The sequence below is a fragment of the Dendropsophus ebraccatus genome, chromosome 14, assembly GCF_027789765.1.
Source record: "Dendropsophus ebraccatus isolate aDenEbr1 chromosome 14, aDenEbr1.pat, whole genome shotgun sequence".
In the NCBI taxonomy this organism is placed as follows: Eukaryota; Metazoa; Chordata; class Amphibia; order Anura; family Hylidae; genus Dendropsophus; species Dendropsophus ebraccatus.
This window is the reverse complement of record NC_091467.1, coordinates 19,383,057-19,406,005: the sequence shown is the minus strand read 5'-3', so window position 1 is coordinate 19,406,005 and position 22,949 is coordinate 19,383,057. Positions and strand designations below refer to the sequence as shown.

The window sequence follows — 22,949 nt, the reverse complement described above, 5'->3', positions numbered from 1 at the left end:
TCATTACCATAATGGGCGGGAGAAGAAGAATCGGCGATTTCTCTGTGTCAACAACGGGATCCGGGACGGGATCGGGAGCGATGTGGTAAGTATATTGACCTTTATGTCACTGTATGTCAGTTTCTGCCGGGGGCCACGGGGTGAATGGTTCCCTTTAAGCCTATCTCACACATTGGTTACATTGGCGAACAACTGTTCACACGGAACGTTCTGCGAATTTTTTGCGAACGATCAACGACGATTTGAGAACATGTTCAAAGATCAAAATGAACAATTTCTCGCTTGTCGTTTGATCGTTCGCAGCGTTTACACGTACAATTATCGTTCAAATTCGTTCGTTATCGCACAAATTTGCACGATAATCGTTACATGTAAATGCGCCATTAGACAATTCTACTTTATACCATGTGTGATAAATCTCCCCCATGTGTGATAAATCTCCCCCAAAGACTCTATCGCAGATGACCTGGTTGAATTTGAACCTTTCCTAAAGGAAAGGAACCAATTCTTAAAGGAAAAGTTTGGCCATTTTGAAAGTCTGGCAGCCAGCAGGGGGGAATTTGATACGTGCGCACTTAACTCTACGCATGCCTGCAGTGAGCGGCTGTACCAGCCCCGGGACCTCCACCGGGCTCCAGGATCTCCGGGGTGTACACCTCACGATGGGACACCCCTTCAGTCACTGGCTGAGCAGCCAGTCCATCAGCCGGGATGGGCATTTTCCCCCAAGTTGTGATGTCATGACAACTCTGGACGGGGGAAATGCCTTCCAGCAGTGGTCCCGAGGCTAGTCACCATGGGCACGGGGAAAGGTGAGTGCCTACTTGTTATCAATTTCCCCCCTGCTGGATTTTCAAAATGGTCGGACTTCTCTTTTAACACTGGGCAAGTGCTGGTACCCAATTCTGAAATGTACGGTGATCTCAAATCTCACCATGTTACTTCCTGCCTCTATCTCATCCGGCACGGGCAAATGTCTACAAGATGGCTGCAGCTTCCCAGCTGTGTTTATTGTATATCACTAGCCGAGATCCTGGTGGAAGTATGGCTGTGGCACAATGCCTCAATGATCCCCAGATGTTTTTCAAATGACACTTAATCAGCCGAAGGTCCATAAATAGAGGGGGGGGGGGGGGGGTTCATAAATCACCGTAAAAGTCAGCTGCAAAACGTCAGCAATAAAGTTATTTTAGAGGAAATTCCAGTCCCCGTTGTTTATAAGATTATCCTATGTTACTAATGTAAATTTTCTCCAAAAGTTCAGGAGCGTAATGCAAGTGAGCCATCGAAGCGTGAAAATTCCGAGAGCGCACAATACACGCAGCATGGTGCAGTCCGTGCCTGCCAACGTTATGGCACTCGGAGGCAGCGCAGACAGTAACCTAGTGGACGATGACCTATATATCATGGGTTGCTGTGCTGGTACCCACAGAGAGTGTTTTGATATTGAAAGGCTTGCTGGCAGCTGTTGGGGCACGGCATGCAACTGTGGAACAGTCTACCATTGTGGCCGCGAGTCATTTTTACAGACGCTCTCTTCCACCTTTCAACCACAGACCGTAAAGAGACCTGGCAGCGGGAGACGGGCTGAATCTCTGCTATTTAACTGTACAGTCTGGAGTTCACAGAGAAGATAGGGATTTATGACTTCTGATTTTTGATGTCTTGGAGACACTTGCATATTACTTAGCTATGGGCTTCTATCTGATTGTTCTGAGGGAGTTGAAAGGGAGCTGGAATTATATTGGTTACGTGCATGAGTGATAATCCTTGGTTTATCTGCTATGAATTCCATACTGCATTTAGGTTTTGTTTTTGTTTTTTTCTTCTTAAAGGGGTTAACCACCTAAGAGTGAAAAAATGAAATGCTAGCTGGTCTTATTCAACAAGCCCCCCTTAGTACTTTGAGCCATCTGGTATCTTTGTAGCTGCTGCCATTCCTTAGTTACAAGTTTTTCTAAAAGCCGATCTATAACCAAGATAGGAAACTACATTTCCCATCATGCTTTTCCCTGATTGGTCCGTTGCGTACTCACCCCCTTAGCTTTCTTTCCTGCCCACTGCTGTCATTACTATTGCACAGTAAACACTCATTTTTTCATCACATCACCCCAGTATGTATTCCATACTAGATGATGATGATGTAGCAGAGCTGAAGCGCATTGAGTGTAGCTATGTGCTGCATAACGGCCATCTGTTTACTCCTTTAAAGGGGTTAACCAGCGCTACAAAAACATGGCCACTTATGCCCCACACTTGTCTCCAGTTCAGGTGTGGTTTGCAGTTAAGCTCCATCTACTTCAATGGAACTGAGTTTCGAAACCCCACCCAATCTGGAGACAAAGATGACGTCGCCAAGAGGCCGGGGGACGGGCCCAATGAATATTCAAGAGAAGCTGGGAGGAGGTAGTGGTGTGGCGTGCCGAAGTGCAGCACAAACGCATCACCACTCCCCCTCTTTTACAGTTGTGAAGACAGTTACGGCACAAAGTACAGGACCCATCTGAATAAGAAAGGTAACACACCGCACTAGGAGACATAGACCTTCATCACACTGTCAGCACCTTAGAATCAGAACAGGTGTTGACAGATTCCCTTTAAAAAAAAAAAAACTTGCTCTTAAAGAAATAGTGCCTCCACTGTTTGAGTTTGGTATTGCAGCTCCATTGAAATCAATGGGACTGGGCCACAACACCATATACAACCTGCAGACAGGTGTGGCACTGTTTTTAAAAGAAAGCAGCCATGTATTTTCTAGTCCAGTACAACTCCCATAGGGGTTAAGAAAGGTTCAGAAACCTATAAATGGCTTAACTAATTGCAAAGGGAAATTTCACATTGCTATCTTGTATCAATGAGCCGATTGAAGTTTTGCTAAAACATACAACATAAAAAAAATAAATGTGCTAAATGAAACTCAATGGCTCGCCTTTAGCGGACGAAAAGGGATCCTGATAGACTGTATGCACGTCAAATAAAAGGAAAAGCTTTTTAAGAAAGTAAATTGTGTTAAAAAGCCCAAGCCAAGTCAGACTTGGCAGCCTTCTTTTCGGTAAAGGAAGTAAAACGATAAACAGAAATGCCGAAATTGATTTATCCTGTATCGCTGTGTCAATAAACACCTTTGACTTGATACTCGACCAGCTGCCCATAGACCAACACTATCGGCTTCTGTTCCAGTTTTTCTTCTTCGCTTGCTTCCTGCTGTGTGAAGGTTTTTTTGCATACAAAATAAACACAAAAACAGTCGCAGCATACCAAACACCGCATGCTTATAGATCACTCCCAATACCGGAAGACTCTGTCCAGAGCAGTAGCAAATCCCCATAGAAAACCTCTCCTGCTCTGGACAATTCCTGACATGGACAGAGGGTGCAGCAGAGAGCACTGTGTCAGACTGGAAAGAATACACCACTTCCTGCAGGACATACAGCAGCTGATAAGTACTGGAAGACTTGAGATTTTTGAATAAAAGTAATTTACAAATCTGTATAACTTTCTGACACCAGTTGATTCTTTCCTTTGGAGTATTCACTGGTATTAAATGTTCCTGACTAGAGAGTGAACCTCGCGCTTGCTGGGGTTCTTCCAAACTTAAACGCTTCGCATTTGATTACCGGTGGCTGAAGAAGTTGGATGCAGCCCTAGGAAGTCCTGGAAAACACTGATAGAGCCATAGGCCTTAGGCTACATCAATGTTTATCAGGACTCCCTAGGGCGGCATCCAACTTCTTCAGCCACTGGTAATCAAATGCAGAGTGTTCAGGTTTGGAATAACCGCAGCAAACTCGAGGTTCTCTCAACTCTATTCTTGACCAATCATCCTAGGAACATGTATATTTAAATTAATAATTTTTTTATATATATTTTTTTTTTCTTTTAGAGTCTTTGTACATTTACTACAGGGCTGAAGAATGAACACAAAGGCCTAGTACACACAGCCGCTGGGAAACAAATATGGAAGACCATGCACACCACACAAACAGTAAGACTCAAGTTGGTATTATTGTGCCCATCAACACAATCATGGTGGACTTGGAAACCGAGCGTTGCTTTTATTTGTTATTATGTTATAGTGTATAGTTATCATATTTTCATATTACCCTGCTTAGTCTAGTGTTTCTAGTATACTGAGTGTCAAAGGGGTGTTCTCATCTCAGCTAATGCTCCTGTCAGACTCACAGATTTTCGCAAACGAGCATCGATTAGCAAGATTGGCTCTCGTTTAAAGGCACCTTCACACCACATGAGAAATCAAGCGAATGGGTTGCACAAACGATCCATGTATTATTTGTGCAGCCATGGAAAGTGACAGCATGGATATACATACATCTGTACCTTTTAGTTTTCATATCACACAGCAGTGCATACTTACCGCTGCTGCTGTGATCCGGCATCCTGTTTCTCCGGCTCAAGCTGCTGTGCCTTCAGGCCCCGCCTCCTCCAGAATGATTGACAGGCGGAGGAGGCGGGGCCCGAAGACATATCGGCTGGAAGGGAGAACCAGAGAAACAGACGCCAAATCACAGCACAGTAAATATGTGCCGCTTTCTGATGTGGAAACTGACAGCACGGATATATGTACATACGTGCTGTCAGTGGCCCTGTTTACACAGGAAGATGGCCGATGACGATAAATTTTGAAGTTTGCTGTAAACAGACGATTAGCTGAGGATTGGACGTTTTGCTGTCCTCTGCAGATCAATGTCACTTTTACAGGGGCCGGTTATCAGCAGAAGGAGAAGGCCGATAATCATCCAGTGTTAAAGGCTCTTAGAGGGAAAGTCCGGGCAAAATAATTTTAAGATATCTCACTGCCCAACAAAAGTTATAAAAATTACTAATTGACACTTATTATGGGACACGCACCTGTTGTCTAGGTGACCGGCCACTCACCTTGTTGTCTAGGTGACTGGCCAACACTTTGCTCTAAAGCATTTGTCTGGCTGGTATGTTTAGATAACATATACTGTGTGTATATATATATATATATATATATATATATATATATATATATATATATATATATAATATTATTTTTATTTTATTTTTTTTTATTTTTTTTCTGGTGTTGAAAATGCCCATTTCAATGGAACCTGTCATCACTTTCATGCTGTCTGAACCAGTAGTCATCTGCACTGTCCCTGGGGGTTTTCCCCTCGCCCTACCAGCCTTGATTGATAGATCTCTCCTTATACCCAATCAAGGAGCAGTCTACCAATCAAGGCGGGGGGGGGGGGGGCGGGGGGGGGGGGGCAGATAAAAGCTGTCAGAGATTAGAGATTTTTTCTTTTTTATAAAATCAACGGGTTTTGCATAATACTCTCTATTATGTCATATGGCCACTCCATCTCCATGCTGATATTTGTTTTTTTCTCTGTTCAAAATAAGAGACCAAACACAGGTCCCAGTCCTTTGCACACTCACAGACATGGCTTGGTATTGATTGACAGCCATTCCTGAGTGTCTACAGCTGCGCATCTGTACAGCTGCTGCGCATCCGCATTCAGTAGCAGAGAATCCTGGGGGTGCTCGCATTGTATGGTCAGCTCTCCTGTCACACAGCACCAAATCCTCTGTAACCACACAGTGACATAATACAAACCGAACAAAGAGCATCGTCTTCTGGTAAGCTGCACAGCTGATAATAGAATTGGCAAAAGTTAATATAATTATTCTAAGTTAATAATATAATTAGCCTGCATTATGAACAGGTGTCTTTCCTTGTGTAAGCGCGCAAAGGACTGAGACTTCCTGTGTTTGGTCTCTTTTTCTTTTTTTTTTTTGAACCGAGAAAAGACCAAATATTGTCACGCAGGGACCATCGACCACAGTTGGGCCATATGTATAACATTGATTTAAACATAGAAAACTTAAAGAAAATAAAGTTAGTATATTGCAAAACTGCTGACGATCACAATCCCTGTAGAATACTTAAAAAAAATAAATAAAAATCAAGACAGTGCCTCTTTAGTGTCTTGCTCATTTGGAAACCTTAAAGGGGTTGTCCAGCGATTTTTGTTTTTCTTTTAAATCATCTGGTTTCAGAAGGTTATGTAGATTTGTAATTTACTTTTATTTAAAGATCTCAAGTCTTCCAGTACATATCCACTGCTGTATGTCCTGCAGGAAGTGGTGTATTCTTTTCAGTCTGACAAAGTGCTCTCTGTTGCCACCTCTGTCCAAGTTAGGAACTGTCCAGAGCAGGAGAGGTTTTCTATGGGGGAGTTGCTACTGTTATGGACAGTTGGCAGCAGAGAGCAATGTGTCATACAAAAAAAGAATACACCACTTCCTGCAGGGCATACAGCAGCTGATAGGTACTGAAAGACTAGAGATTTTAAATATAAATAAATTACAAATCTATGTAACTTTCTAAAATAAGTTAATTTGAAAGAAAATTTTAAGTTTTTGCCGTAGTACCACTCTAAACACTATTGTTTTCTTGTATTACTTACATTTTATTGATAAAGTCATTTTCAAACAGCCATCTTTAATATTACTCAATATAGCACTGACATTATAGGAAAACACCTAAAATCTTCTAATTTTTCGTATGGGGTAAAATGCTGTGCGCAGTTTATGTGGACTGAAGAAGTCCAGATGGCACCTATTGATATATACACATGGCCTAGAAAGGACCCTTGTTGTCAGTGTATACATCTTTATTTCACCCTGCCCTTGGATTCATGTAATAACACATTGTGGTTTACCTCTGATATTAGAATATTTTATCGGGGCAGGTGCCAATGTTGGCTGTTTATTTTCTGATCATCTTCTGTGACTATATATAAAGAAGTTTGTTGACCCATCTGCTTCACCCCCCGGTTGTTATAGCTGCTTCTGTAAAGAGCCTGCAACCTCCAAACCCCAAGACTGTAAGATAAACACGCTGCGGTGTAGTTGCGGTCATATTTATGCCAAACTGAAGTGTTTTGTCAGTTTATGTGACGCGAAAAACATTATAAAAAGAAAAAAAAAATAGGAGATTTAAAAAACATAAAGAAGTGTCTGAATTTTTGGGAGTTTGTTTGAAACTGGGTAAATGGTATAGAGGTCGCCGCTAATAAATGTTCTCGTTTCACCAAACTCCCTCCTAGTTATAGATCCTCATAATCACTGAAAACCACTGTAAAACAGCAAACAAATATATAACATTCTTATGATACAGGTGTATTCCCCGTCATTTGTAGCAGGAGTTTAGCTGTCTAATGATAGCCGGGATTCAAATAACCAGTACGAGGAATAAAAGTAGAGTCAAAATATTTAGGCGCACAATTCTGGTAGGGGTCCTGGTAGATGGTCTGATTCACACCTTTTACAAGCCACTGATCTAGCAGATTGGCATTCGTTTAATAAGCCTCAGTTATTGTGCTGATCATTAGATTACAACGGTGTCTCCTTTCCCCTATACTGCTCAGGAGAGGATGTTGTTTCCCAGATTAGGTATTACAGCTTGCCTGGCAACAGAAGAGAGAAAGATCGTGTGGCCTCTGTCTCAAAAGGGAGGGGAAGGACATCGGAGTAGAGACAGAGTGGACCAGGAAGTGAGGATTTTCAGCAGCTTCAGGGTTTGAGTCGGGATTCGTTGAAGACAAACGGCTCAATTTATTTAATAAAAGCTTATTACAAACAAGTTTGAACAAGGTTAACTTTTTCTTAACCAAAGTTCCCCTTTAACTCCTAGACGACCTAGGACGTACCTGTAAGCCCTGGCCACCTTTCACCAGACGACCCTGGGCTTCATAGCAGGTGGGGACCGGCTGCCGGGCCCTCACCGTTAATGACAGGCTGCAGCGATCGCGGCGTTTAAGTGTAAGTAACAGGAATAGCTCCTGTCACTTACCGATCGGACACTGCAGGGGTCCCGATCACTGTGTTGGACCGCCGGAGGTCTCTCACCTACCTCCGTGCGGTCTGATCGGCGCTCTGCTCATTGGGTCTGCCACAGGCAGGCTCAATCAGCAGATTGCCTATATCACAGATCAATGCTATGCCTATGGCATAGCAATGAACATTGTATGCAATCTATTGATTGCATGTAAAAGTCCCCCAAGGGGACTTAAAATGTGTATAAAAAAAAAAAAAAAAATTAAAAATGTTTTTTAAAAATACCCCAAAGCCCCTCCCCCAATAAAAGTTAAAATCACCCCTCTATCCCATAGTATAAATAAAACGCATAAAAATAAATAATAATGAGTCACAATAGGGCCATTTTATTAATTAATTGCAAAAAAAGGATTTAATTAAAAAAAAAAGTTACAACACATGTCACTTTTAACGTATAGTGCATTACGTAGACACAGGAACCCCCTAAAAGTAATAATATAGCATTCTTTTTTCCAATGTCACCAATTTATATTTTCATAAATAATATTTTGGGGTTCCATCATACATGTTATGGTAGAATGAAAGACGCCATTACAAAGTACAAAGAGCTCTAAAGTGCTAGAATGCTAAAGTGCTAGAGTGCTAAAATGAAAGCGCAGGAATGACAATTTGCGCGGTCCACTGGGTCATTTTGGGCTCGGTCCTCAAAAAGTTAAGGGTAAATAAGTTCCCCATATTTCTCTTGAACCCTTCAAGTTCTTGCACCTGTAATCTTGACAGATAATGTGGATTTCCAAAAATCAGCGTCATAAAACCTGCAGGACTATGCTGAAAAGTTTACGCAAATTGTGGCAAATCCTGAGGGATCGAGAGAGAAGGGCAAGAGCATAGGGGGAACGTATCATTTGCCTCTTTACTTACAGGCATAAGAACAACTGTTTAAAGTACTCGTGTGCAAACAATATTTAGTGAATTGGAGAACTTTTATCCATGTGTGCTGTCCTAACAATACTTGACATTATTCCTGAATATTAACTAGAGATGGGCGAGCCTCAAGCACGCTCTGTTTTGTCCGTACACGAACGAACAACATTTGATTACCGGTGACTGAAAAACTTGGATGCAACCCCAAGGAGTCCTGGAAAATATGGATACAGCTGTAGACCGTAGGCTGTATACATTTTTTCCAGGACTCCCTAGGACTACATGCAACTTTTTGAAATGCTGAATGATCAGGTTTGCTTATCCCTAATATAAGCCAAATCTAATCCCGGTGCATTGTACCTGCTGGAATTGGCGCCATGTGAAGCACTCTTTTGTGAATTGTAAATTGCTGTTTATTTCAATAGTTTTGTGGCATTGCTACCTACCATGTATATGTATTGTACGAATTCAGATGTTTTACTCTTTCCTGTTCTAGAACAATACCACTAAAGATGAACTACGACCCACAGAGGAAGAGGTTGGCACGTTTACCAAGATAATCGAGGCAATGGGCTTTACTGGACCACTGAAATATAACAAATGGGTGAGGGAAAGTTGTTTTTTGTGTCTTTGCAAGTGAATTACCGTATGGCTGGAGAATGGAGCGGTCAGGGATCAACACACAATAGTTGGGCTTTTTTGGAGGAGCCTTCAACAATAGGCTAAGGGTCCCCCTTCCTTTCTTCAGATACATCTATTATCTGCTGAGGAACCCAGTGGTAAGGCCCATTTTAAAGGGAATGTATGACTTTTTTTTTATCAAGTTAAAGGGGAACTCTAGCTAACTTTTTTTTTTTTAATCAACTGGTGCCAGAAAGTTATAGTTATAGTTAGAGAGATGCTTTACAGCAGCCAAAATGACCTTACAGGGGTTATCCAGTATTAGAAAAACATGGTCATTTTCTTCCAGAGACATTACATCTCTTGTCCCCAGTTTGGGTGGGGATTTGCAAATTAGTTCCATCAAAGTCACTGGAGCTTGAAGGAGAACTCCTGCGAAATTTAAAATTTTTTTATAAATCAGAAAGGTAGAGGGGTACAGGAACCTATACTTGCCTATCCTCGTGCCCCGCAGTGCCCACTCAGCCAATCAGTAACAGGACATTGCCCTAGTCAATGTCTGTCTGAGCAGGCAATTGATCACCCGGCCCATGATGTTGGAGCTGAAAGAGCTGGGTATGCGACTTACCCAGATTCCAGCCAAAAATGAAAGCCGTTGGCCATCAGTGGGACCTGGGAGCGGCACAATGGAGGCATGAGGACTGGTAAGTATACCTTGTTTATTAAGTTCCCACACCATCTGTCAGCCTACCTGTTTTGAATTTCGCAAGGCTTCTATTTTAATTGCAAACCACACCTGAAGTGGAAACAAAAGTCGTGGTTGTCACTGGAAGAAAGCGGCCATGTTTTTCTAACGCTGGATAACCCCTTTAAATAGTCACTGTCATGAAGAAACAAATTTTTAATAAGTCATAGAAACATATCAAAAGTTCTTATTTTTTGTTTAGACCGCAACCGATCAGTAGAATAAGTCAGGAGAAGTCTATGCTTAGCGTGTTCTCCTGTCTATGTCACATTACTGAGATTACCACATAATGTAAGTCTATAGGGCTGTCTCACTCACATAGTGACAGAGCGGGGAGAGAGAGTCTCATCCTCCTGATAAATTGTGGTCTGAACAGAAAAGATGATATCCACAGAGAAAGAAGTATAAGCTTATTGTTAGGCTTAGTGGCCAGATTGAAAACAGGAAGATTTCAGTTTTTGTTTTTTTTTAATTTATACTGGCATGAAAAATTTTAAAAAAATAAAAAAGTAAAATTATACTTTTTGTAAAAAAATTTTTGCAAGGTGACTGTGGCATCTTTTTAAAATTTAAAGATGGGAAATTGTATGTACGATAGGTAAAAGCTTAGACATAGGCAGAGTTAGTAGTAAAGCAGTGAAATAAAATATATATATATTTTTTTTTAGACGATTACTGTACACTTGACAACTTTTATTTCCGTAAAGGAAAATAAAGCGAGACAACTCGCCGCACATCATTTAATGGAAGTCTGCACAAACGTTTATTCGAAAAAAATATAAAGCAAATATCAGTATTAGGGTTATTTTTTTTTTTATTATTTTTTTTAGCGACGCTTAATGAAGTATGCAGTGTGTAAGCTGTGTAGGACATCTGTTCTTCGTGGTTTTGTGGCATCTGGCATCGGCTAAATGCTGACATTTTAACTCCTTTTAAATAAAGGTTAAGTGATTTAATAAAAACTTTGGACCCAAATTTTGCCATTTTGGGTGCATTGAATCAGACTGTGTGTTTTCACTCCCTTTAAACCATTGAGAGGAACTTTCCTTCCAGATTTACATATTCAGTCTAAATTCTGACGACTAAATGCAAGGTGTGCGGTGGCGGATGAGGATTTCTGCAGGGTTACCTCACTGGTTTCTGGAATTGGTGGCGTGACTTGTTATTACTGTGTAGCTGAATGGAATGGATTTAGTTAGGATAATTACTTAAAAGTGATGGGGGAGATTTATCAAACATGGTGTAAAGTGAAACTGGCTCAGTTGCCCCTAGCAGCCAATCAGATTCCACCTTTCATTCCTCACAGACTCTTTGAAAAATGAAAAGTGGAATCTGATTGGTTGCTAGGGGCAACTGAGCCAGTTTCACTTTACACCAGTTTGATAAATCTCCCCCGATGTTTCTACGATGACCCGGTGCTAAATATTCAGGGAAAGGTAAGGTTTTACAGGCTTTACTCGTAGTTCTCCACCTTCAGTGCATATCCATTGATTTTATAGTGTTTGACATCCTGGCCGAGCCATCGTAAGCTACTGTTGCTCTAATAAAGTTATATTAAAGGGAAAGTGTCATCAGAAAGTGACTTATTTGTTTAAATAATGTTTTTTTGTTAAATATATTTTTTTAAGAATTTTTGGTTTGCATTTTTTTTTTCAAATTTTTCATTTTTCTATCAATACTATGAAACAATTATGAAATCTTGCAGTTTCTGCCACTGCATTCCCACCACTGGGCTAAAATAAAGCCTAAAATGACACTGTTATTTTTTTTATTTATTTATTTTTTGCAGAAATCAATAGTCCAGGCGATTTTAAGAAGCTTTGTAATTGGGTTTATTAGGCAAATATGCCGTTATCTACATTCAAAAAGACTTTCCCCAGGTCCCCCCCCTCTCTCCTCTCTCTCATTCACGGCTCAGGAAATCTCAAATCTTTTACATCAGTCTAGCCCTGTGTAACCTATGGAGGGGGGAGGAGGGAGATTTGTCGCCAGCAGAGAGCAGAGAACAAAGGATTACACAGTGGGAGCTGTGTGAAAGCTGGTATTCAGAGGTCAGAGAGGTCATTGCTGACTTTCAGAGGAGATAGCCCGGTGATGTAGCTGTAAATTAACTTTGTTGTCCTGTTTTGGGGCCTCATCTCCCTCCACCCCTCCCTCTTCAAACTGCTTTTTCATGATAAAAATGCATTTTTTAGCTAATATGTACTATTGATTTCTGCAACAACAAAAAAAATGTAAACAACAGTGACACAAAGGCCCTATTACACCAAAAGATGTCTGACAGATTATTTTACAGATTTTTTCAGCCAAAGCCAGGAATGGATTTGAAAAGAGGAGAAATCTCAGTCTTATCTTTACGACCTGTTCTCTGTTTATAGTCCGTTCCTGACTTTGGCTAAAAAATACCTCTTGGTCCTTCCCGGAGGGATATCTGGCTAGTCCTGTGTTTCAAGACTCTTTGATGAGGATCCACATGCTCCTCTTTTGCATATTCTTGTTTCCCAGGGGGCAATGCACCTAGGACTTCACTGCATTGAGTGCTTTCACTAGCAGCCGGCAGTGTTGTCGTTTGGCTGGTCTTCCTGAGATCAGTGATCTGTTTCTCTTATAGATATCTCTTGGTGTAATAGGGCCCTTAGTCTTCCTGTTGTGTCTTTAGAGATAAGAGGAGGCTGCTGTAAAAGGACCTGTACAGCATTATGGCGACATGTGACACCAGTAGGTAGATAACATAAGTACAAGACAATAGCCTCTTCCTGTGGCATGACCTTTTCAAAGGTGACAGAGCACGCTCAATAATGTTTCACATTCATCTCAAGGGGACAGAGTCTGTTCATTGTCATCTATGCCCATGAGGCTTTCTGTAAAGCATGTCACAAAATGCTGTTAAGAACAGCCCAGGCAATATGGCAGCGCCTATAACAATGTACAAAAAGTGAAGTCAGAAAACAGATTAGAATAAAAAGAAAACAATTTTTAGTATCTAAGACTAATCAGTAAAAGGTGACACATTCCCTTTAAGGAGTGCACTTGGTTTCACTAAACTTAGCTGTCCTGCTTGGTGACCTCTAACTTAAATGCACTAGATCGGGGATGGGGAACTTTTGGCCCCACAGCTGTTGCAAATAGTTTTTGTTTTCAGAATTATTTTTGAGCCTGATGATCCAGAAGACAAACTGAGATCTATCAAGAACTCAGAGAGTCATTTTAAGTAAAAACCATGTTTAACCCATACTAGATAAATGTAGCTATCGAAGAAGCTATTTGATCACAGTCAACCAGTAGTTGACTGATTTGCAGCTGCAAAGATCCTATAGCTGAAGCACCGGCTGTAGGAGTAGACAGGAGCAGCCTAAATTAAACATTGCCCCTCCCCTCTTCCTGTAGTCTGTCTTGGTGACTGTTATTAGAGACAGACTCATCCTAACAACAGGCAGTAAACAGCAGATTCTTAGGAAGTGAGCCCCCTGGTGACTAAAACACATTTGTAGGACAATAATTTAGAAATTTGATTCTGATCTCTCCTGCTTTCGGATTAGTCAGGTTGTACGAAAGGTTAGTGATCATTGTCATTTCAGAATGTATCTTTCCAGAGGAAAATGCTTATTTCTTCACTTATCGGACACTTACCTGCTCCTCCCCACCCTCTAAACTCCACCTTCTATCAACTCACTGAGTGATCAGATTGCATGCTACCTATAGAGAGGGGTATAAGGCAACAGTCGTTGTTACTTAATTTCATTGCTGTATAAAAAGAACGGCCATTGTTTTTATGGCTCACTGTGTACGATCATACTCTTGGGGGCACTGATGTCCTCTATGTGAATAGACTGTGCTTTATGTAGAAACAGTCACAGCTTTAGTATATTGAAAAGTTATTATTTGTGTTTCCTGATTGACAACAATTGTATCTTTTACCTTTCACAGAAAATTAAAATCGCTGCCTTGCGCATGTATACCTGTTGCGTGGAGCGAATAGATTATGATGAGTTTTTTGAAAGTGAGTATTTCTTTTAGTACAATGTTAGTGATTTGCTGTATTTTGTACAAGTTAATCAAACTATCCAATATTTACACAATGGACAAGCTTATGGGTTTTACCATGTTTTACATGGTTGTTTTGTCCATGTTTTAAAGTGACTCTGTACCCACAATCTGCCCACCCTCTTGTACTGTCAGATAGCTGCTTTTAATCCAAGATCTGTCCTGGGGTCCGTTCGGCAGGGGATGCAGTTATTGTTCCAAACAGCAACTTTTAAACTTGCAGCCCTGTGCCAAACTGGCGTGGCCTAGAGTGACTGCATAAGGCTGGCACAACCTCTCTGTCCCTCCTCCCCGCCCTCTTCATCATTAGGAATGCTCCAGGCAGGTATTTTCCTATTTATCAGCTGTGTGAACACTGCACATGGGCTGGATCGTTAAGGCACCTGTGCAGTTTTCACTGCAGAGGAATTGGAAGAATCCTGCCAGTGGCATTCCTGATGGTGGGGAGGGGAGGTGCAAGGTTAGGGCAAAGATACTCTAGGCCACAGCAGTTTGCACAGGGCTGCTAACACAGGAGTCAAACGTGCCACCCTCCAGATGTTGCAAAACTACAATTGCTATCAGGGCAAACCTTACGCTTCATGGTGCCCTGTGCAAAATTGCCTTTTGGGAGATTTCCCTTACTGTTGAATTCTAGGTTTGCCTTGTAACACGATTATTAGAGATCTCAAATAGTTATAAATCCCCCCCCCCCCCCCATACTGGACGCCCCTCCGTGACGTCATAATTGCATAGGCCCCTCCCCCTCGACGCCCGCCTAAAGGTCTAGGCCCCATCCCCTCTAGGCTGGCCCACACAGCGGCGGGTGGGGCCTATGCGGCGATTATGTCACAGAGGTGCAGGGCCTGCAGTGGCGATGTGGGCAGGGCTAAGTGGCACTGCGGCCATGAAGTCCCACTCAGGTATCACAATCCGCAGATGATAAAAGATCACTTTTTACTGGAACAAGCACCATGACGTATGATATAAAATAAGGTATGAAAATTGCCAAATTTACCCGTTACACCTATGTAGGGAAGTCATAATGCAAAAACTGCTAGACGTAGCACCCAATAGCAGGGGTCCCTGGACTTTCCTGGGTTTGTCAGGTTGGCATTGGAAGCATGGATGGGTGAGTTTTAGAGTTGAGCAAATCTTGAGTACACTTGCATTCAGATAAACCTGTAGCTGTATCCATTTTTTCCAGATGGGGGCCCGATTATAACTGAACGTTTACTAGGCCTATTACACCGCCCGATTATCGTTTAACAAGGGCTGCAGGGACATCGTTACCGATGTCCTTGCAGCCCTTGTTTAACTTTATACATTACCTATCCAGGCTGCAGGGCTCCTCTTGCGGTCTTCTCCCCAGGTCCCACGCGCTCCAGCTTCAGACGGCGGTCCTGGCCAGTGATTGGCTGAGCGGCCTGTCTGAGCTCTGAAGCTGGAGCGCGCAGGACCCTGGGAGAAGACCACAAGAGGAGTCCTGCAGCCTGGATAGGTAATGTATATAGTCAGTCGCCCGCCACGCACTGCTATCACACGTAGCGATGCGCGGTCGGCACCCGACAATTTATAGGTTAAAACCTATATCAACGATCAGCTGTTGATCGTTGTCATCGGCTGATCGTTGTATTTATTACACAGAGCAATGATCAGCCGAATCGGGCAGATTCGGACGATTATCGTTCCATGTAATAGTACCCTTAGGGCTTCATCCAACTTCTGCAGCCACCGGTAATCAAATGCAGCACGCTCGGGTTTACACAACTCTAGTGAATTTCCATCACTCATCCATCACAGTGTCACCCCCCTAAACAGTCTGGCGGCTGGCGCCTTGTGCAACTGCATTCATCCCATAAGGCCAGCCTTAATTCCTATCATGCCTGGACTGCCAAAGCTAATGGGATTTGTAGTTTTGCAACAGCTGGAGTCTTGCAGGTTTGACATGTGATCTAAGCGATATCCTTGATGCTGTGTTTACTAACCGAGGTTCCCTGGGGTGCATGTGAACCAGGTCAGAGGTTCCTTAGAACACTGCAGCTTCTAAAGCTCTTACATGAGATACCAGACTGATTTCATTGCATCACTGTTTCTTAATGCCTATGTCTTTGACTTGATGCTACTGCTGTACATAGTGCCATAGGGACTATACATTACTCTTTTGTGCTTTTGAATTCAGAATGCAATCTGCCCGATACACTGAATTCCTGGTTCCTTGTGACGCAACTACATGTATGGTAAGTACACTACTACACGCAATGTCATATTGCTTTGGACAGCAGCAGTAACACAAGTTACTAGAGCAGGAACTGAGCATGCCTGACCAGCAAGCTGAACCCAAACTACAGGTCGTGACTGTAGGCACCAAGCTAGAAGCATCACATTATAGGCCTACAGTATGTGGAGAGGGATAATGTGGGAAACTACTGAAAACATTACCATGTATTGTTTATTTTTACTTTTTATCACAGAACACCCTTAACATTCCTTTAAAGGAGAAGTAATGCCATTTTCAAAAAAACGTGAATTTAGCAAGGAATCCTAATTTACCTCTCCTTGTGCCCGTAATGACCGGTGGGGCCCCTGCCGGAAGGCAGTTTTCCCTGACTTGTCATGATATCACGACTCGAGGGAAAAGGCATGTCCTAGCTGATAGACTTGCTGCTCAGCCATTCAGTGACTGGAGCGTTATCCCACCTTAGTCGGGATGTGTGCAGTGTCAGAGATCCCGAAGCCCAGCGGGGGTCCCGGGGGGCGATCCTGGGCTGAAGAGGCACGGGGACAGGTGAGCTAATACTCTGTTACTTTCCCCCGTGCCCCTGCCTTTTTAAAAAAAAAAAAAAAAAAACCTTAAGGCCGGACTTCTCCTTTGGGCTGGGTTCACACTACGTATATTTCAGTCCGTATTGTGGTCCTCATATTGCAACCAAAACCAGGAGTGGATTAAAAACACAGAAAGGATCTGTTCACACAATGTTGAAATTGAGTGGATGGCCGCCATATAACAGTAAATAGCGGCCATTATTTCAATATAACGGCCGTTGTTTTAAAATAACAGCAAATATTTGCCATTATATGGCGGCCATCCACTCAATTTCAACATTGTGTGAACAGATCCTTTCTGTGTTTTTAATCCACTCCTGGTTTTGCTTGCTATATGAGGACCACAATACTGACTGAAATATACGTAGTGTAAACCCAGCCTTAAGCACATATCTCCTCTTAGGCCATATTCACACTTAACGGATCCGCAGCGGATCCCTTGCCTGTTAGTTTCTATGAGAAGACATACTCGCATGCGAGTATGTGAGTGGCAGCCCTGATAACCCCCTACGGTACCTGCTCCACGCATATGGTACCTGCTTTACGCTCCGTCTCTCTTCGTGGGTTCCCGGGGTCTGGACGTACCGCTCGGCTAATCCGTAGCTGCGGCGGGCCAGCGCTCTGATTGGCTGAGCGGGACGTCCTGCCGGGAACCCCCGAAGCAAGCCGGAGTGTGGAGCAGGTACCGTATGCTCTAGCTGCCGGGGGGTGGGGGTGGGGCTTCAACTGGGCTGTCACTCACATACTCGTAGCGGAATGTTAATCCCACTGCCAGTATGTCTTCTCATAGAAACTAACAGGCAAGGGATCCACAGCTGATCTGTTACGTGTGAATCTAGCCTTACCCAGAGATGATTTGCAATGGAGAGTTTGAGGTATAGGACTCCTAAACCAGACGAACCTTTAATCTGTGTGAACTGTAATCCTCCACATGTGCCACTTTGAAAGCATAGTGTCAGTCTTGTTTTGGGTGGCAAAATCTTAAGGTGTGAGTGCAGGCACATTTTAGCAGCAGTGTGTATAGCTGAGTGTGAGTGCAGGCACATTATAGCAGCAGTGTGTATAGCTGAGTGTGAGTGCAGGCACATTATAGCAGCAGTGTGTATAGCTGAGTGTGAGTGCAGGCACATTATAGCAGCAGTGTGTATAGCTGAGTGTGAGTGCAGGCACATTATAGCAGCAGTGTGTATAGCTGAGTGTTAGTGCAGTCACATTATAGCAGCAGTGTGTATAGCTGAGTGTGAGTGCAGGCACATTATAGCAGCAGTGTGTATAGCTGAGTGTGAGTGCAGGCACATTATAGCAGGAATGGAGAGGATGGGAAACACAGGGACTGACAGAGACTGCAGCGAGCATGAAGGAATGAGCAGGACAGATGTGGGCACAGTATAGCAGCACTCTCTGTTTGTGGAGAGAGGGGTTACAGCTATGCAGAGATTACCTCCACAGTCCTGTCCCCTGATGCAAACCCCAGCCTGAATTGGATCTGCTATGATTTGGAAGGTGAGGGAGATTTCCTGGGTCAGAGTACAGTGCTGTAGACCCCGCTATGCAGACCATACCCCTCCCCCATTTGCCCTCCCAGCCAGTACAGGAAGCTCTTAAACCAAAGCAATGCTCTTAAACCAAGTCACAATTTTTTAAAACTTTGAGCTCTTCTTGCAAATACACTCTTAATGCAAGTTACTCTTAAACCAAGGTACCACTGTATTATATTTCTTTATAATAAAGTCTTCTAGACCCGTATTGAACATGTTAAATAAGTCCAGTATCAACCTCATGTGGCGGAGTATTCCATGGTGTCACTGCTCTTACAGTAAAGAATCTCCATCTGTGATGACAGTGAAACCTTCTTTCCTTTCGAGATCACTAGAAAAATCTTATTCTTACACATTGTAATTATAAATGTTTCATCCTTTCGCCCCGTTCACACTGCCGACACTCGCCGTTGACTTAGATGGTCAGGTGACTGGATAGACAGATGTCACATCTTAGCTGGACCTATTAAAATACCCGCTTACTAGGATTCTCGCTGCGAGTTGTCCCTTGACCAGACTAAGAGTTATTACACTGACATTTATGCTACACCTAAAAAACACACAATTTTCCTAAATTGCAGATTTGTTGCTTGTGAAAATATTTAACACCCAGGCAATATTTTTCCTTTTCATCTGCGGAGTAAATAGCCCCGAAAAAAAAAAATATTGTTTAATCTAGCATTATTGAAAAGGTCAGCGTATGTTGTGGCAAGGGGAAAGGTATATATCTTAATGTGTAACAGGAACCTTGCTGAAGTACATTCAAACATTTGCTAACATGCCGGCAAGAGCTAACACATCATAAATTGAGCTGATTACTGGGGTTGTCTTTAGCTGAAATGTATGGGGCCTTTTTTAAACCCGGCAGTATTTTTAATGTCCTAGGTCGCCAAACTGTTTCCTTCTGGGCTGGAATCCCCCTGTCCAGCCGCAGAGATGGAATGCAGCGGTTTGCTGTTCATTTATCCCACTGCCGGGGTTAGGATGGGATATTTGGATATGGAGTTGACCTTGAAGATTTTGATGGACTTAAGGGAGTTAATATTTATATGTATACGGAGAAAAAAAATTCTATCTTTATAATCGCCCAGTTGTACGGCCCGTAATTCATTTTCAGAAGCTGTCGCTATGTGCACATTCTGTCGCTTTCTACCCTTAAAATGTCAGTAGGTGCTTATTTATGGACTGGGGTATAGATTTGGTATCAGAATTTCCAGGGTTGTCTAATGCGATTGCTATATATATATATATATATATCTGTAGAGAAACTGCAGCACTCAAAGGGTAGTGATCAAACTGTTTACTGCTCCCACATAAGCATTAGCAATGTTTCAGTCCAACATTAGGACCCTTTTCAAGCTGCGCAAAGTACATGTGTTTCAACAAACTTTATATAGATGCACAGAAGTCTCAAGTCATCTGGATATTTACACCTGAGGTCCAAAAAGGTGTATACTGCTGGCACCAACTCCTAGTCTTCATCCTGAGTGCTGTGCTGCACCTGATTGCGTATACATATATATTTATTATTATTATTGTTATTATTTATATTATTATTATTATTATATGGTAATATAGTAACATTTTTATCACCTCATTTTCCTACTTAAAATAACAAAAATAAAACTTACCCCCCAAATAGAAACAAAAAAGCCAGCCTTTGACTCTTAAACTTAGAAGCAAATCATGATATTATAACTTTGCAAAAAGTCCTTAACTAAGAGGTATTATTGGTTTTATCTCCCTGTCTGCCGCTCGGAGTGTCACATAGACCAGACAGATTCCCTTTAAGGGTAGCTTCACACGTACCGGATCCGCAGCGGATTTCACGCTTCGAGTTTGCAGCGAAATCCGCTGCGGATCCTGTAGTGTGAAATGAATGTTGAATGGAATGGAATTTTTATTCCACTGCCAGTTTGTGACCCGACACCGCAGTGACCCATTCACTTCACACTACCAGGATCCGCAGCAGATTTTGCTGCAAATCTGCTGTGGATCCAGTACTCGTGGAGCTACCCTAAAGGGGAACTCTGGCCAAATCTATGAATCCAGTGCAGACAGGGGTGGGAGGAAAATCATAAAGAATCTATACTTGCCAGTCCCTGTGCCCGTGCAGCGTCTCCAGCTTTCTGACAGGCATAGGGCTCTAGTTTCTCCCGGCTTCCTGCCTCCGTCGGTCAGTGACTGGCTCAGTGGGATGTGATACAGCAAGGGTGGGAGCTGCAGGAGGCCGGTGGCTGTCGGAGAGCTGATGACATTGCAGGGGCACGGCAAACAGGTAAGTATATGTTTATTAGTTTATTATGTTCCCCCACCCCCTGCCTGCACCAGATTTATAGATTTGGCCAGAGTTCTCCTTTAAGTGGTCCTTAAAAAAAAAAAAAAAGTTCTTGCTTGTCTAAACCTAAACTTACTATAAACCAATGTCGCAGATCATCCCAGCCCACTTCCCCCATGTTTCTATATGAAATCTAACCATCCCTGTCAAGCCGTGCCCTCTTGATGTGATGGAATACTCGCATTATGTTGTTTTTTTTTTGCTAGCGTATAGACTGCTGAGGTAACTAGGTTAAATAGAAGTCTCAATTTGTCTATGGAAAAAATTGCTAACCTCTTGCTAGCATGGAACTGCGAATAACTTTCTTCAAGTTTAGTAAACAGGAATGCAATGTTACCTTTGTGGTTTGACAATGATGAGTCAGACTTTTAATGCGCCACAGCTCTTGCCTTACAAACATCCCTGATTATAGTCGGGAATTTTATAGACTGAGAAAAAAAAACAACATCTTTTAAAAACCCAGATTGCAGGTGCAGCTACTAAACGAAAAAAATACAATTTTCATCTAAAAGTCCATGACGTAATCTTTTCTTCATGCGATCACTGGATATGCGATGATACATCAAGCACTCGCTGTCCCTGCCATGGGGAGATTTCACAAAGTGATGTAATTTAATTAGGAAAAAAAGATGCTTGGGCGTAGATCAGACCTGATCGGCCTTCACAATATTCCATTGACTGGTTAGGATAAGTATACTTTGTATGTGGATGATTACACAAAAGTTTACTTGTCGCCGGTCTGTTTGGGATTTATTCTATTACCATTCCTGGATAGTAACGCTATGATGAAAGATGCTTCCATATGAAATTATAGATGACTAGTTTAAAGGGAATCCGTCAGCACCTGCGCCGGACCCTAAGTTCGGGCTTTGTAGTGTAGGTCTTAGTTGCCTGTATTAAATCCATCAGCGCTGTAAATTTAATACACTGTAACCAAGTGTCACAGAGGATTAGCGGCTTGGCGTACGTACGGCACTTCGGCACGCCTCGCCACTACTTCCTCCTTCCTAATTCAGCTGAATATTTACCAATGTCCGGGCTCCCGCTCCACATTTCTGTGCATGCGCTGTTGCTGGCGAGGTCCGTGCGCACTGACTTGCCAGTTCGAGTCTGTGCCGCTGCACCCCTAATAACCGCAATTGCGCATGCAGTGCTCCTCATCGGCGCGGCCACAAACTGGCAAGTCGGTGTGTTCGGCCCTTGCCAGCAATCGCGCATGCGCAGAAGAAGGTGATGCCAGGGTGGAGCGGGAGGACGGACACTGGTAAACATTCAGCAGAATTAGGGAGGAGGAAGTAGTGGCGAGGCGTGCCGAAGTGCGGCACAAACGCCAAGCCACTACTCCTTTGTGACACTTGGTATCAAATCTACAGCACTCATGGATTTAATACAGGCAATATGCACACAAGGGAACAGAGACCTACATACACTACACTGTCAGCACCTGGGGAGACAGAAATCTTGCTTCATCTGATGTGAGGGGGGAGGCTGGGAGATTGCTTTTTCACTACAGAAGGAAACTCTTTTAGTACATAAAACCTATTACAGAGTTTCTTAAAATCGCTTGTACTGTTGATATTTAATGTTTTCAGAAAAATGGCCCTGAAATGACAGTTACGCTTTAAGTATGCTCGAGTTCGCTCGTTTGGCATTTGAATACCGGTGGATGCAGCCCTAGGGAATTCAGGAAAACATGGTTACAGTTACTGTATCTGTTTTTCAGGCAGCCTTCGGGCTTCATACAACTTATTCAGCCACCGGTTTTGCTTATCTCTACTATAGATGTCTGTTTTACAGCTTAGAACCAAGACCCGGGAAACAAAGGAACATAATGTGTGCCCCATTCATTCCGCAGAACATTTAACCTCCATTCTCATGAGGGCTGTTGCTCCAATTGGCTGGGCCTTCAACAATCAGCTAGTCATCCCTTGTAGCGTGGATAGGGGATAACTTTTAATTGCGGGATAACCACCTTAAAGGGGTACTATTATGTAAAATCATTTGACATTTCCTAGGGGAATGTCAAAAGTTTCAATCGGTAGAGATCTGGGTGGTGTTTGATTGTTCAAGCAGGAAGAAGTGTTGGCATGCTCACTCCCAGCTC

General features: G+C 42.7%; 1 protein-coding gene across 1 annotated transcript in view; it reads left to right on the top strand.

Annotated features, from left to right (window-relative positions):
• The window catches only part of UQCC1 (ubiquinol-cytochrome c reductase complex assembly factor 1), a 69,568-nt gene that overhangs the window by 9,271 nt on the left and 37,348 nt on the right, over positions 1-22,949 (top strand). The window contains exons 3-6 of the mRNA XM_069953137.1: positions 3,884-3,985; positions 9,251-9,358; positions 14,048-14,120; positions 16,326-16,383. Coding sequence (XP_069809238.1) covers positions 3,884-3,985; positions 9,251-9,358; positions 14,048-14,120; positions 16,326-16,383 — 341 coding nt within the window. The remainder of the gene's footprint in view (positions 1-3,883; positions 3,986-9,250; positions 9,359-14,047; positions 14,121-16,325; positions 16,384-22,949) is intronic.